General features: G+C 36.1%; 1 protein-coding gene across 2 annotated transcripts; it reads left to right on the forward strand.

Moving 5' to 3' along the window:
- The first annotated feature begins 571 nt into the window (after positions 1-571).
- LOC128233476 (spidroin-2-like) lies at positions 572-10,002 on the forward strand. Of its 2 annotated transcripts, XM_052947160.1 has the most exons (5): positions 572-705; positions 4,046-7,591; positions 8,595-9,183; positions 9,286-9,405; positions 9,897-10,002. In XM_052947160.1, exons 2-4 carry the CDS (start codon positions 7,585-7,587, stop codon positions 9,371-9,373), a joined length of 684 nt encoding a protein of 227 aa, XP_052803120.1. In that variant the 5' UTR covers positions 572-705; positions 4,046-7,584; the 3' UTR covers positions 9,374-9,405; positions 9,897-10,002. The 2 variants fall into 2 exon arrangements, with proteins under 2 accessions (XP_052803120.1, XP_052803119.1); XM_052947159.1 differs by having other exon boundaries at positions 8,595-9,405.
- Positions 10,003-12,028: the final 2,026 nt, after the last annotated feature.

Here is a 12,028-nt window from a genome sequence, read left to right on the forward strand (position 1 = left end):
TTTCAGTGTATTGTTAAAAGGTCAAAATATAGATCATTGTTGTATAACTTCTTGTGTCCTAGTGGTTTAGGCGTCAGTTTTCTTTCCTTTTCTTGACTTTAAGGGTTTTCACCTACTAAAAGAAAAATACCTGTTTTTATAATTAAATTGTGTTTTATGCAATGTCGATATCATAAAGTAAAATAATGATGAAGTAAGTGTTTTCAGATGCATTACAGGGAAAACATATTTGGCCCCAAAACATGAGCGACCCCTTAATATCACCCACAAGCAACATAGAGTTTAACTAAAACCAATATTTTATCAACAATGGCTGCTAAACAAGAGGCAACACTAATGAAAATGAATTGTGAAATCTGCATACAGATCAAAATTGCAAACATAAAGAAATGAACCATATATTATGATATATATAATAATCCGGATGTTTAATGTGTAAAACGGTTGCACCTAAACTGTTGTGCGTAATCATGTTCGACCAAGCATGTGCAAACGAAACAGAAGATGATCTGCGGTTTTGCGGTTGTATTTTTAAACGTTTTTTTTTTAAATTATACATATAAGAACAAACCGATCAACGATTCAAACACTTTTGTAAAATTTATCAAACAGTGTTGAAATCAAGCCGTTGAAAATGAATTCCGTCATTCTCGTTTCACTGATTGCTCTTCTGTCTGTCGAGTACAGTTTTGCCGACCGGAAACGGTAAGTATTTAGATTTTGACTAATTGCCTTATTTTATCAACAAACCTCTCGTGCGATATCATTTTTTTAAATTTATATTTTTTAGAATTATTTGGGTGATTTTGGAACCAATATTTTAGATATGAACACCAGACAAAGGTTTTTTGAATTTCCAAGATAAACTTTTAATTGCATTTGTGAACTTTCAGAGCCGGAACTCTTCGGCCATTTTTATCGAAAACAACCTCGGATGTATGCCGATATATCAGTTGAAGTAGTTCGTATTTTTTTTAATTATATACTTAATTAAATGTGGTGTTTTAGAGTTGTAGTTATTTATCTAAGTTTATATTGATTGCCAGTGTATTATTGCAAACATAATTAAGATTCCAAAAAGTTAAGTCATAAAGTTTTAACTGCTTAATAAAATTACTACGCGATCAACATCCGGCGGACTTAAACGTACCACTTTTTTTGAGTATGTAAACCGTCCAAATACATCCGAGGTTGTTTTCGATAAAAATGGCCGAGGAGCTTCGAATGAGCTTTTCATTGTTTCCATCTTACAATATGTTATCATGCACATATCATTTACAAAACACAATCAGAACCAATGAAATATTACATTATAGTCAACAGTCAAATAACATGACAAGTTATTGCAAAATTTAAACACACAGTTGACCATCAAGCAGATGAGTTATGCCGGGTATCTTTTCTAAAATTAGATCTGGGCTGGTTTTCAATATTGTTCTTAACTGGATCTAAGAACGATGAAGCTAATCGGATTACTTGTTATTAATAACTGACCAATAGAATGAAATAAGTCAATGATGTATGACCATAAGATTTACTTAAGTTGTATATTGAATACCACCCTTGGTTTTGTTACATAAGAGCTTCTTCTTATGACTCGGTTAATTAGATAAGCATTTGAAGTATACCTAACTTGAAATACCTGCTCAGTTAATTGCAATATTAAATACCACCAACATTTTAAAACATGTATAACATTTCAATAACTTGGCAACAATGAAAATACCGTCCTAGTTTGTGACCGATATCCGCCATCTTTAAACGCCTACAAACTCGCTTGTGTTCGAGGTAGCCTTAAGAGGAAGTTAACATTAGAACGCCTCGGTTATTTTCTATCAAAAACAACCTCGGATAAGGTTCAAATTACACCGGTTCAGACATTCTACTCATTGTTACATGCCTTATATGTTTTACTACACATATGACAGTGAATCAAACCATGGTCACATCAGACCATTGGCTGCTTTCCATATTTATAGGTTTTGAAACGGAATTGTTTGTGATTTTAAAAAGAGGCTGAACTTGCTGGATCTACTTGTTTTACATTTTTCCGCATTTTGGTTTTAACCCCTACACCGAGTGTTGTAACTTGATCGAAAACACAGTGGTAACGTTCAACCAATTGTATTTATCTTAATAATATTAGAAACGTTACTGGTTTGGGATTTTGAATCACTGGAAATCAGTTTTTAGCGTGCAAATAAGTCAATTGCTCATAGATTACATAGGAAATTTATTAAGTTGTCTCTTAAGTAGATGGACGGTTTATAATGTCAGAATTCAGTTTAGCAGCTAAGCGTAAAGACTTTATTGTTATGGATCCTAATTGTTATGCAATAATGAACTTCATTTAAATTCAAATTACACGCTACAACACTGCACTACAATAAAATATTTACATTAACACTTCATTCCTTAACGATGGTTGTTGTTTATCAATTTCACCTTAATCGCGTGCGTTTGTACTAATGGGCGGGGCATATTAACTATGGAACTATTTTTTTTCAATGGAACGTATTAAAATTATTGGCGACATGCAAAACTGTAATCTGTAGTAAAAAGTTAAAAAACAATAAGCAACGATAATTTGATTGATTTTAATGTAGATGATTTCATGATGGATGGAACAGTTGAAAAAATATTAAATGACATTGATGACGTTTTATTTCCGAATTGGTATTGACGTTTGGTAAAAAAAAAACATCTGACAAAACATGAAATCGAGATATGGAACAATAACATCTTGGAGTGCACCCAGCAACGTCCAGAAGAAATGAATGATCACGTAACCACACCCACGGCGACTGTCGTTTCATCCAAATTGAACGTTAACTTCCAAAGAAATGACAATGCATTTGCTGATTTGTCCAACACCGCATTCCAACATGATTCATACACCAACTGATTCCTGAACATAGCGCACAAGTAAATTGACTGGAATTTCTCTCCAATTTGAAAACTCGTGACTTAACAAACGCTAGTATCGCGTATTATTGCGAGATATAATGAGAACTTAGTAGGTGGCGATATTTTTGCTGTTTTCTTGTTATTGTTAATTTTTCATAGCTCAAAATATATTTTGTTCTACTTGTAATACAGTTATAACGTATTTATAATATCCTTGACATTGAAAAGATAAACATATAAATAAGGAACTATTTTATCTGTGCATTCATAGTTGTATAAAATTAAGTTACGATAGCTCTCCTAATTTACCCAACGTTGAGAACAACGTGAGAAAGAAAAAAGAGAAAATGCTCTTGAATAATCTATCAATTTTATCAGAAATGCAGATTTAAATAAATGTAAATATAAGTATTAACATTCGACATGTTGCATTTTATTGGGGTATGGTATACAATGGCGCAGTTTAAAGTGCTGTTAGAGTCTTTCGGACTCCACCCATTTTGAACAGCCCCATTGCATACCATACCCCAATAAAATGCAAAATATCGAATTTTTATACTTATATTTAATAGTATTACTACTTTACCTAATATTCCGGCATACACCCAAGTTTGTTTTCGTTGGAATATGGCCGAAGTGTTCTGATTGCAATTATTATAATGTGTTGAAAAAGCTGACTTACTGCTTATGCACAATAAATAGCCCTGACAATACCAACCAGCTACATTCAGATGCCTACTATGTAGGATGTTCATTATTGTGCAAACAGTTCATGGCCCAAGCCCCTAGTCAATCTGTGGTTTCAGCTATATCAGATATGGCTGGAAATGTGAGCATTACCATTGCAAATTGTCATGTTCAGAAATAAACATATTGTAAAAAGCGGACTTATGATCCATCTACAAAATAGCGGGCTCTTGTCATTAAAGTGATATTTAGGTATTACCAAAAAAAAAAAATAATAATAATTTAAATTCCATATAAGATATAAATATTAACACAATAATTGCATAGAAACATTTGTTAATGGTGTGCAAAGCATTGCAAGTTTACAATTTCCATGAACTTTATTGAGTATTCACTTCTAATGCATTTTATAATACCCGTCTGCACACCTGTATATAACTCTCTTTTTCAGTTGTTTTTGTCAAGCTCGTGATGATGCCACGGGGACGGTTCTGAAGGACTTCGGCACAATCGACACCCATCGCCACTGGTTGAGCGTTGGATGCCGTCGGTTGGGCAACTGCGCCGACAAATGCGACGCCAAAACCAAAGAGTGGCTGTGCGAGCAAGAGGCTGAGTGCGAGCGTCTGTCTAAAGGGAAGAAGGTGGTACCATACTATAAAGCCAGCGTTTGCTCCGAGGGGAACGGCTCCAACAGGCGGACGTGCGGCTGTGATGCTAACCACTGCCTTTCAAAGTGTGCAGCCGCCGGTGACAACTTCACCCAGTGCTTCCTTGGATGTGTCAGCTTTTAGAATTGCCAAAAAGAAGACCAGGCAGTATCAACACTTTTCATATACACAAACATTCCACTAGATGATTTAATAAATATACATACTGCTACTAGTGTTCTTTTTAGATGGTGAAAGAAAACTAATACACTGCATCAATCGGTTTTGTATTATAGCTGGCATTCGCATATATGTTTAACAGAATTCGTAGCTGTCAACACATTTTTTTTCCTAAACCGTAAAATTGACACTCTTATTCGAAATCAATACACACACATGTATAACAAACATAAATTTTTAGTGATAAACCTTTTACTACTTACTAAATAGTAAATAAGTAAATAATGCATTTTGTATTAATATGGGAAAAATTATTTGCTGATAACAAGATTGTAACACAAAAATATTAAATGACTGGTGAGTGCTAAAACATTTACTGTGATCTATTATCGTCTCATAAGGTGGAAATACCGTGTTTTCTGCATCTTTCTTTCAAATTAACCTCGGTATCCTTCATAAGACCTATTGCTTTCGACATTTATTCACCTTTTTGGTATATTTAAACAATTGTATTAATTGTGGTAAATCTTATTTTGGAGTAAGAGTGCATCTTTAATCATGGGGGCGATTCTTTCGACATCATTGGTAACAGCTTTGTTGTTGTTGATAAAATCTCCTAATTTTGACGGCAATCGACTTCTTTCATGGGATGCATTTTATGTGTGGCTGGTTGTTTCATATGTAATTTAGTTAAGTTGAAACTTATTCATTTTACAACGATTGTAAAAGTAATAACAAAATTATATTTATCACGCTCGTTGGCATGATAATACGCCAGAGGGTGGACAAGTGTTGTTTGTGTGGACCGGAGCACCTGGAGAAACCCAACTTGTACAGCTTGGTGTCTACAATCCAAACTCACTTTCGCAAAGAATCGAACCCGGGACGCCTTGGTGGGAAGCGAGTGCGCTAACCACTGCGCTAACAGAACCACCCTATTGAATAAGGTTTCAGCAACCATTTGAAAGTATACTCAAGTCAAATTCAAGACAGCGTATGGACTTAAATTGGTATTTGTGTCGATTAAAGAAATAACAACAAACGACAATGGGGACTTCATCATTATTTAGACAGTACACATAGAACAATATAAATTGTTAAATTCTTATAAGTGAATTTCACTTTATAAATTAATTTCGGATATTGAAACTAGTGTTATTTATCAATGTTACTGTTGTTAATGTTACGTCAATATGTTAAGTGTGGAATACTGTCCCATCTCCGGCAATGGAACTACACATAAGCATATTCTTGCTAGCAGAAGTTCAACAAATCGATTCATTTAATGGATCTTCTTATAAATAAGTTTACCAGCACAGTAACGATTATGGTATTAAAAATGTGGAGGTACGCCAAACGATTAGTTCTGTTCCCATAGCTGTTGTTTAAGTCGTTCCAGCATGATGACCATATGGCCTCTTTTTATATAGAGAGGATCTTTTACTGAAACAAACAACTAATCTTTGGTATTGTGTAAATATATCAATCGTCGCAACGGATGATGTTTGTATTATGCTTGCTTAATATTTCACCTCAAAACTAGATACAATCAATGAAACTTTGAAACGTTTATGTTTTTCGTCTTTCAAACAAGCCCCGCCTTAATTATCAATATTATATAACATACTAATAATTGCATATGATGCCCTAGCATAAATACTGTTTTGTGTGCTTAATGTTGTTGTTGTTGTTGCTGATGCTGCTACTTTTGTTGTTGTTGTTGTCGGTATTTTCGGTATTGTCGTTGTTGTATAAAAGCTTTCGGGTTTTTTTACCAGTGAATGAACACTTCGGTAAACTTAAACCAAACCATTTTAATACAATCAGCTGCTGTTGTCCCTGCATTTTCTGTAATAAATATATAAACGCCATAGGTTGGCGAACAAAAGATTTTGCATTGAAGCCATCAGTATTACATGTGCATGTATAGGCATAACAATTTTTGTAAGATAGAATATCTTCATGATATATATATTTGGGATGGAGAGAATGTTCACTTTTGTAGAAAATAAATGTCCTTTTGCATGCAAAGCCTACTCATTATGAGTTGATCTGGTATGCAATATCTGTCTTAAGTTAATCTTTTGGTCATACATCATTGACTTCACTCACTCTATTGGTCAGTTATGAATAACAAGTAATCCGATTGGCTACATCGTTCTGAGATCAAATGAAGACCAACAGTGAATACCAGCCCTGGTTCCATGCCGTTGCTAAACGGTAATATATGTCCAGAACGGTCTCCAGTCATACGCCCGAGACTAGTTTGTATTTAAGAGTCCGTAGATATACAAATAGCATACTCCAGGCAACACAACATATGCAAGCCCTGGTCTCCTTGGAAGTTTATTTGAACAAACATGACTCCATGTCAAGTTGAACTTGACTGTTTATAAGAGTTTTGAGTTACTAAAATGTGATAGATTCACGAGACAAACACAAAATTGTAAAACTAAATATGAAGATATATCAGGAAGATATTTTAACTTATATTACGATATGCGTGTACAAGCACAAGATATACATATATTAAATCTATTGTTCGCCATAAATGTATTTCCAATCATTCTCGGGCATATAACTTTACTGAGATGTTATAAGTTCCTACAATTGAGTAATATATCAACTGTAAAAACTAGGGAAATCACAATATTTAGGTAATCAAACACTTAACGGAATTCAGTTTAACTACACAAAAACAACCAATCTATAAAATAAACGTACTTAATTGGCTTGAACACTAAAAATAGTGTACTAGGATTCAGGATTCCCTTGTATCTGTATTATAAACCTGTGCTTTCTTCATTGAAATTAGACTTATTCAAGAATTTAAAAAGAAACCCCGTTTACAATGACTATCTTTACCAGTATTTCCTATTTTGCATTATTTTAAGACTAAAGAGGCAAAGCAAATCGCTTCAGTTTGATGTATTGACAAGTATACATTGTATTCTAATAAGCATAATTAATTCACACTGTCCCGACACCCGAACTGTCAAATTGACCATAAAGCTGTTGTTTGACAAACGCTAGACAAATATTTCAATAATTTACCATCTTCAAATGAGTTACTGTCAATTAGCGTGTGACAGGCTTTGGAGAGGTAGGATAAAAGCAAGGGCTACCGTGGAAATGTATCTTGTACCGACTGGACGTGACAATGAATGGTAAGAGGAATTTTCTTGCTTGATTTTAGGACTTATGTGTTTTATGTTTGTGTTTTTGTCAATCTAGTTGTATATATATATGCTTGAGATCGATTTCAATTATGATATTGCAAAAGTTCTTCTTTAACATAGCAAAACATTTATTCAGCATTAAATGTTATAACATTTATTGCCAAAATGCAAAACATATGAAATGATAATAATAATAATTATTATTATTATTATTATTTTTATTATTATTATTATTATTATTATTATTATTATTATTATTATTATTATTTTATTCACGAAACAAATCATCTACCTGTTTGATAAGTATTTGTCAGAGAATCATGCTTTGAACTGAAATTACGATGGTAGAAACAGACACTATTCATGTTGTTACCGATTGCCGAATGTTTATCTTACTTAACTTATAACTTTATAAGATTTTAAAGTAAATCTAATCGAGGTCGTCATTGAACTATGGTGAAACAAATATATCTTCACTTGACCGGCTGATATAGATAACGTAGTTCATGTCTTTTTTTATAAAATGTCGAATTGTTGGCGACAAATACTTTCCTAAATTTAATATAATAAAAAAAGCAATACAAGTATATACATTTGATGTTTGCAAAATTGATCATTTTACGTCCCATTTCAGGTATACTAAGGAACAAAAGCACGAAGTGCAAAAGCTTAACCTATATCATGTTTTTTAGTTCTCCATTAGGCATTATAGCTATCAACAAGCAAAAACCTTTTGTACATAACGATACCAAAGTTGTATGGGGTCGCCATCGATCAAAATTGAACATTTCAGTATCACCTGTGGCTTGCTTAAATGTCAAGCTTAATATATGTATATCGGATACTTTGGTACATGAGCTGGGCTCACTCCGCCTTTTCTTAATCATTAAGATTTCAATGTAACATATATATTCTATTTATAGCAAGCATGAACTCAATATGTCCTAAGAAAGCTTTTTATCAAAGGCAAACAATATATGTTCTGTTTCAGGTTATTTGAAGTCCGCAGTTGTTGCCCTTTGCTTCCTGGCGCTGTGTGCCTTTGCAAACGCCGATGACAGCCGTGGTAGAAGATCACAACAAGGGTATCTTCAGAAGTATCCACACGACCTTGGAACAAGTTACCGCATACTTGGTATTGGCAAAATGCCTTCCGGCTCTGGTAGTTATGGACACGGATCCGCTGGCTACGGTAAACAGGGATTTGGCGGCTACGGACAAGGTTCAATGAGCTACGGCATCGGTAAACAGGGATTTGGCGGCTACGGACAAGGGTCAATGAGCTACGGCATCGGTAAACAGGGATTTGGCAGCTACGGACAAGGTTCAACGAGCTACGGCATCGGTAAACAGGGATTTGGCGGCTATGGACAAGGTTCAATGAGCTACGGCATCGGTAAACAGGGATTTGGCGGCTACGGACAAGGTTCAACGAGCTACGGCATCACTAAACGGGGATTTGGCGGCTACGGACAAGGGTCAATGAGCTACGGCATCGGTAAACAGGGATTTGGCGGCTACGGACAAGGTTCAATGAGCTACGGCCTCGGTAAACAGGGATTTGGCAGCTACGGACAAGGGTCAAAGAGCTACGGCCATGGTGGACAGAGCTATGGCGGCTACGGACAAGGTTCAATGAGCTACGGCCATGGTGGACAGGGCTATGGCGGCTACGGTCAAAGTTCAATGAGCTACGGCATCGGTAAACAGGGATTTGGCGGCTACGGTCAAGGTTCATTGAGCTACGGCATCGGTAAACAGATGTACTGACCGATCGGAGCTCTGGGCTTACTAAGTGATTTGTAAGTATTCCACGCCACCAAAGTTTATGTACATGATACCGAACAACTGATTGCCTCATGTTTCCCGGCATACCATATTCTTAGTCCTTATTGTTAAGGTAGCCCTGGTTACTGTTTCTAATTATCTTTTCTCCATTTTAAGCCAGAAAGAAATTATATATATTTACCAAAATTTATTACAACTTGGGTGAATATTTTACGAAGCACAGTAAAAAAAAGAGATTTAGGTCTTCTTACATTTGGGAATGCATGAAACCTGAAACATGCTGAACTCTTAAAAGATACCCGCACCAATATCAGTTACTTTAGTATATGGTTTATACAGTTTATACACACGCAACTTACATAGAAAGTTGTACTAGCAGTTACAACTTTCGGTACTTTTATCTTTGCTTTCTCTTCCAAACGTGATATAATGTAGACTGAATTTAAAACTTTTAGGTGGGAAAGAAGTACATCAATTTACTGGAATAAATTTGTTTGTATTTCAGATAAAAGCTTGCAGAGAAGTTCTGGCAGGGATGTTGTCATCGATATATTTATTTAATTTATTATGTTTTATAAATAAATATTTTTGGTAATAAAATTATCATCACACACGTGTTTCTCATTTTGAACATGAACGCAATATACATGCAATGCTAAGATGAACAATGATATTGTATAGTGACTTGGAAGATTTAATGCTTGGCTATCAGATAGTTTTCGTATTATACTTACATTTCCATTCGAGATAAGTTCGATGAAGTTTGAAATGTTGATTGCGCCAGTTGTAGCGCTTGATATATAATATTCGTTAATCATGATAAAAGAGAAAATGGAATTCGTCATCGACTGTATTGGAAGGTCGATCCGATAAATAACGAAAGCCCGTGTTTCATAATTTCAGTTAAGACTTGTTCTGGGCCATCTAAACGACCGGTCGTTAATTGTTGCTTGTGTTGACTTAACTATCTGTTTGTTTGGTGTTTATCGATCAAAACACCACAGACGTCTAACGTTTACTTCAAGAGAGTCTCTATAAACCTTGTTAAGTGGAGTAATAACGTGGCATATGGACGACGACTAAGTGGAGTAATAACGTGACATATGGACGACGACTAAGTGGAGTAATAACGTGGCATATGGACGACGACTAAGTGGAGTAATAACGTGGCATATGGACGTTGAGTGGAGTAATAGCGTGGCATATGGACGACGACTAAGTGGAGTAATAACGTGGCATATAAACGACGACTAAGTGGAGTAATAACGTGGAATATGGACGTTGAGTGGAGTAATAACGTGGCATATGGACGACGACTAAGTGGAGTAATAACGTGGCATATAAACGACGACTAAGTGGAGTAATAACGTGGCATATGGACGACGACTAAGTGGAGTAATAACGTGGCATATGGACGACGACTAAGTGGAGTAATAACGAGGCATATGGATGACGACTAAGTGGAGTAATAACGTGGCATATGGACGACGACTAAGTGGAGTAATAACGAGGCATATGGACGACGACTAAGTGGAGTAATAACGTGACATATGGACGACGACTAAGTGGAGTAATAACGAGGCATATGGACGACGACTAAGTGGAGTAATAACGTGGCATATGGACGACGACTGAGTGGAGTAATAACGTGGCATATGGACGACGACTAAGTGGAGTAATAACGAGGCATATGGATGACGACTAAGTGGAGTAATAACGTGGCAAATGGACAACGACTAAGTGGAGTAATAACGTGGCATATGGACGACGACTGAGTGGAGTAATAACGTGGCATATGGACGACGACTAAGTGGAGTAATAACGTGGCATATGGACGACGACTAAGTGGAGTAATAACGTGGCATATGGACGACGACTAAGTGGAGTAATAACGTGGCATATGAACGACGACTAAGAGGAGTAATAACGTGGCATATGGACGACGACTCAGTGGAGTAATAACGTGGCATATGGACGACGACTCAGTGGAGTAATAACGTGGCATATGGATGACGACTAAGTGGAGTAATAACGTGGCATATGGACGTTGAGTGGAGTAATAACGAGGCATATGGATGACGACTAAGTGGAGTAATAACGAGGCATATGGACGACGACTAAGTGGAGTAATAACGTGGCATATGGACGACGACTAAGTGGAGTAATAACGTGGCATATGGACGTTGAGTGGAGTAATAACGTGGCATATGGACGATGACTAAGTGGAGTAATAACGTGACATATGGACGTTGAGTGGAGTAATAACGTGGCATATGGACGTTGATTGGAGTAATAACGTGGCATATGGACGACGACTAAGTGGAGTAATAACGTGGCATATGGACGACGACTAAGTGGAGTAATAACGTGGCATATGGACGACGACTAAGTGGAGTAATAACGTGGCATATGGACGACGACTAAGTGGAGTAATAACGTGGCATATGGACGACGACTAAGTGGAGTAATAACGTGGCATATGGACGTTGAGTGGAGTAATAACGTGACATATGGACGACGACTAAGTGGAGTAATAACGTGGCATATGGACGTTGAGTGGAGTAATAACGTGGCATATGGACGACGACTAAGTGGAGTAATAACGTGGCATATGAACGTTGAATGGAGTAATAACGT

Source organism: Mya arenaria, chromosome 5 (genome assembly GCF_026914265.1).
Source record: "Mya arenaria isolate MELC-2E11 chromosome 5, ASM2691426v1".
Lineage (NCBI taxonomy): Eukaryota > Metazoa > Mollusca > Bivalvia > Myida > Myidae > Mya > Mya arenaria.